The 3,705-nt window shown below is 49.4% G+C and overlaps 1 protein-coding gene across 1 annotated transcript in view; it reads right to left on the bottom strand.

The window, feature by feature from the left end:
- SLC25A33 (solute carrier family 25 member 33) overlaps positions 1-3,699 on the bottom strand; it is a 34,393-nt gene extending 30,694 nt beyond the window's left edge. Inside the window, exon 1 of the mRNA XM_040460624.1 lies at positions 3,456-3,699. Within this exon, the coding sequence (XP_040316558.1) occupies positions 3,456-3,511 (56 nt within the window). The 5' untranslated portion in view covers positions 3,512-3,699. The remainder of the gene's footprint in view (positions 1-3,455) is intronic.
- Between the last annotated feature and the right edge of the window lie 6 nt (positions 3,700-3,705).

Below are 3,705 nucleotides of genomic sequence, written 5' to 3'. Positions count from 1 at the left end.
CTGAAGCAGGCTCCAGGCTCTGAGCTGTCAGCACAGAGCCTGACGCGCGGGACTTGAACTCACCTGAGATCATGACCTGAGCGGAAGTCAGACACTTAACTGACTAATCCACCCAGGCACCCCATTAAAGGATTTTTCTTTTTTTTTTTTCTTCAACGTTTATTTATTTTTGGGACAGAGAGAGACAGAGCATGAACGGGGGAGGGGCAGAGAGAGAGGGAGACACAGAATCGGAAACAGGCTCCAGGCTCCGAGCCATCAGCCCAGACCCCGACGCGGGGCTCGAACTCACGGACCGCGAGATCGTGACCTGGCTCAAGTCGGACGCTTAACCGACTGCGCCACCCAGGCGCCCCAAAGGATTTTTCTTAATAGATATAACGTCTGGACCCAGAAGGGCCACTCCAAAGGATTTCGGTGTTTCTCTTCCTGAGAATGCTTAAACAGTAGAAAAGGAACCACAGGTTTTGTTATGTAGTAACAAAATCTGTTTAAATATGCTTTTTATTTTGATAACAATACAACCCAGATTTGGGGACGAGAGGGAAGAAAACAGAAAACTGCAGTATCCCTAAAGATACTAAAAATCAACATCCGACGAATGACGTTACCCATGCAGAAGTAACACATCGTAAGAGCTGGTTACGAATCAATGTGCTGGTAGGTGTCAAAACCTTAAAGATGGGTTTTGCCTCAGTGATTGTACCTTTAATGGTTTATCCTAAGAAACCAATCAGAGACCTGCACATACAGGTACACGTAAGGATGTCCAGTTATTTGTTTGTAAAAAATTAGAAATAAGATTAAAAAGAAATTATGTCATCAGAATAAGTTAGGGAGCCCTGTCATAAAATTACTTTAACATCCTCACTGAACTCCAGCCACTGGGCTTGGAAATTGTGTTCACCTTTTTCATGGCAACCACTGAACAGTAGAGTGACTACAGGTATACTCAGAAAATTCACTCCCGTGCTGTCATTAAAACTCAATATATTACTAAGAAGAAAGCAATTTAAAGAATACGAGCCTATTTTAAAATCAGCTATGAAATTACATTTGGTACACATATACGTGCAGAGAACCTTTTCCAAAGAGCTTATTTTTAGGTGTTGGTTTGTGGGTGGTTTTTCCTGCAGTTCTCTTCTTTAAGGCTAACACTGTGTTAAAAAGAGGACTATTACAGATTAATGTAGGAGTATTTTTTGCCTTTGCAAAGAACCCAAGAAACTGTCTTTAAAAACAAAGTTAAAGAAACTTAAAGGACTAGGAGTTGTTTGGGACGCAGTTTTTATTTCCCAGGCTCTAATGTTAATTTTCAACTTAGTCATAAGCCTCTTATACCTGATACACATAGTTATTCGCTGTCATTAATTGCTGATAAGTTAAACTTGCTTGGTATTAGTTCCCAACGGCTATCCACTAAATGGGAGGAATGTGACAAATTTACAAACAAAGGGCTCTGACTTCCTTACAAAGATAATGAATCTTAGAGTTTTGGAAAGATGCCAGCTTCACAACAGTGGAAACTGCTAGTTAGAGCAAAGCAGGGAGTCTGCCTTTGGGCCAGGTGGCCCCACTGGGTTTACTGATTTTAACTATATGATATACTAGGGTTCTTTCATAAAAGGAAAGGGAAGTAACATACATATCTTAGGCTAGTGGGAATGTATCAAAATCCAATTCGTTACTGCCAAAACAGCCCTTCGAAGATTCATTCTGTCTTGAGGATCTACAAGAAATCCGGAGCTGCTGTAGAAGATGGAACTGAAACCTGTTAACCACGATGGCTTCAGGCACCCCCCTAAGAAACTCCACATTTTAATCAGTCCGCGTGAGTTGTGCCGCTGGTGCAATTTTCCTCCATCACAAGGGAAGAGGCTGGAGCTCCAGTAGGAGAATCAGCAGCCAGAGGGCACTGTGAAGGGCAGGTAGGGAAATTCATCAAGACAGGGCGACAGATTTTGCAGTAAGCCTCACAGAAGCTGCTCCAGACCAGGTAACTCTCCTAGTCTGGGATACAAAGAATTTTTTTTAAAAAACCACCTCACTAAAAACAGGAAATCAAAATTACGGAGTAAGAAATCATTTTGAAAAATTACCCTTCTTGGCTTGAGAAATGACTTTTGCACGGCCAACCTGTGTAAAACTCCCCAGAATGAAAATTAATACACTAGATTAATTTAGGAATGCACCCCCCATACCCGTTACTCTCAGGAAACACTGGGGGATGATGTGACCGGATGGAGAAGGAAGGACAGGTTAGAGATGAATGAGAAATTCTTCCTATCTATGAAGAACCAAAACTTTTTGGCTGGAGAAACAAAGTGGGTGATCACCTACATAAGAACAAAGAGTTCAGGAACATTTTCATCCCTTACTTTTGGGCAGGTTAAGTTCTCCACCGTTACTGGTTTGTAATAAGGAGCACACTTCAGGCCAAGCTGCAACTAAAATACTCAAGTCAAGATGATAATCCACAATAAATTCTATTTTATGCAGACTGTCCCACACTTAAAAAATTGCTGTGCCAGGCCTCTTATTTGAGGTCCTCAAATAAGACCAAATACCTGGAAGACTGCAAAAAGACCCAAAGCCACCAGCTGTATTAAAAGGAAAAAAAAAAAATTACTAATACTCAAAAATATTTTCACTACTATTTTCCGAAGAATCGAAAGATCAGCTCCCTTCCTAACCCCCCTACCACCCAACCTGCCTAAAACTGCGTTGCCACCGCTGAAAAATACAAAGTGCATGACGATCAAAAAAATGCAGCTCTCAAAACAGGGCACATCTTACGGTGGACGCGTCCACCGGCAGGTGAGAAGCATTTCAACACACCGCCCCGACCTCATCCTCCCACACCCACCCCAAGGCCCCCAGAGGCCCTCCCGCGGGTTGCGGGCCAGCATCGCGGCTCGCCAGCGCTACTTTCCAGGCCCCTGCTGATGCCCAACACCTGCAGCCCTCTAGGCTGGCTGAACTCGCCGCGGTGCGACCCCAAGGACCCCCCCGGGCCCACCCCAGCACCCGCAAGACTGCCCAGGCCCTTGGGAAACAGGCCCTGGAGCACAATCCGGGCAGAAGGACAGCGAGTGCAGCACAGCCAGGGCGGCCGGCCGGGAGGATGTGGGGCGGACCGAGCCACAGTGGCCAGGCAGGACCGCCCCCGAGTGACACTCGTCACGCCAGCCTCTGATTGTTTAACAGGAGAAAAAGCCAGACTCGCCGAGGCGGGGGAGAAAGGGCGTGGGAGCGCGGCGGGCTCGGGGTGAAACCACCCCCGGGGGATGCGGCCCGAGGTGGGGGAAGGCCCGCGCCCCCAGGGCCTCCCCACCGCCGGGACTTCCTCCTCTGGGAGCCGGCGTTCCGGCCCGGCGAGGGCGGGTAACCGGGGGGCAGGGGGCGCCCCAGGGCGTGGGGAGGGGGGGGACGCAGGGTCTGGACGGGACGCTCACCCGCCGGCGAAGAGGTGAAGCAGCGTGTTCTCCTTCTGCTGCGTGCCCGTCGCCATGGCCGCGCCGGCTCCACGGCCCGCCGCCTCCGGGTGCCCGGGGAGCGAGGCCGCTCGAGGGATGCGCGAGGTGGCCCGCTCCGCTCTTCCCGCGGCCCTCAGGCGGCTGCCGGCGCCGCCTTCATGCGCGCGCGGCCGGACAACCCGCTCCCTCGCTCAGCGCCCTCCGCGGCGTGGCCGCCGGCGCCTCACCG

Source organism: Herpailurus yagouaroundi, unplaced genomic scaffold (assembly GCF_014898765.1).
Source record: "Herpailurus yagouaroundi ecotype Mexico unplaced genomic scaffold, PumYag 77, whole genome shotgun sequence".
In the NCBI taxonomy this organism is placed as follows: domain Eukaryota; kingdom Metazoa; phylum Chordata; class Mammalia; order Carnivora; family Felidae; genus Herpailurus; species Herpailurus yagouaroundi.
The sequence above is the reverse complement of the archived record's forward strand: the minus strand, read 5'-3'. Positions and strand labels throughout refer to the sequence as shown.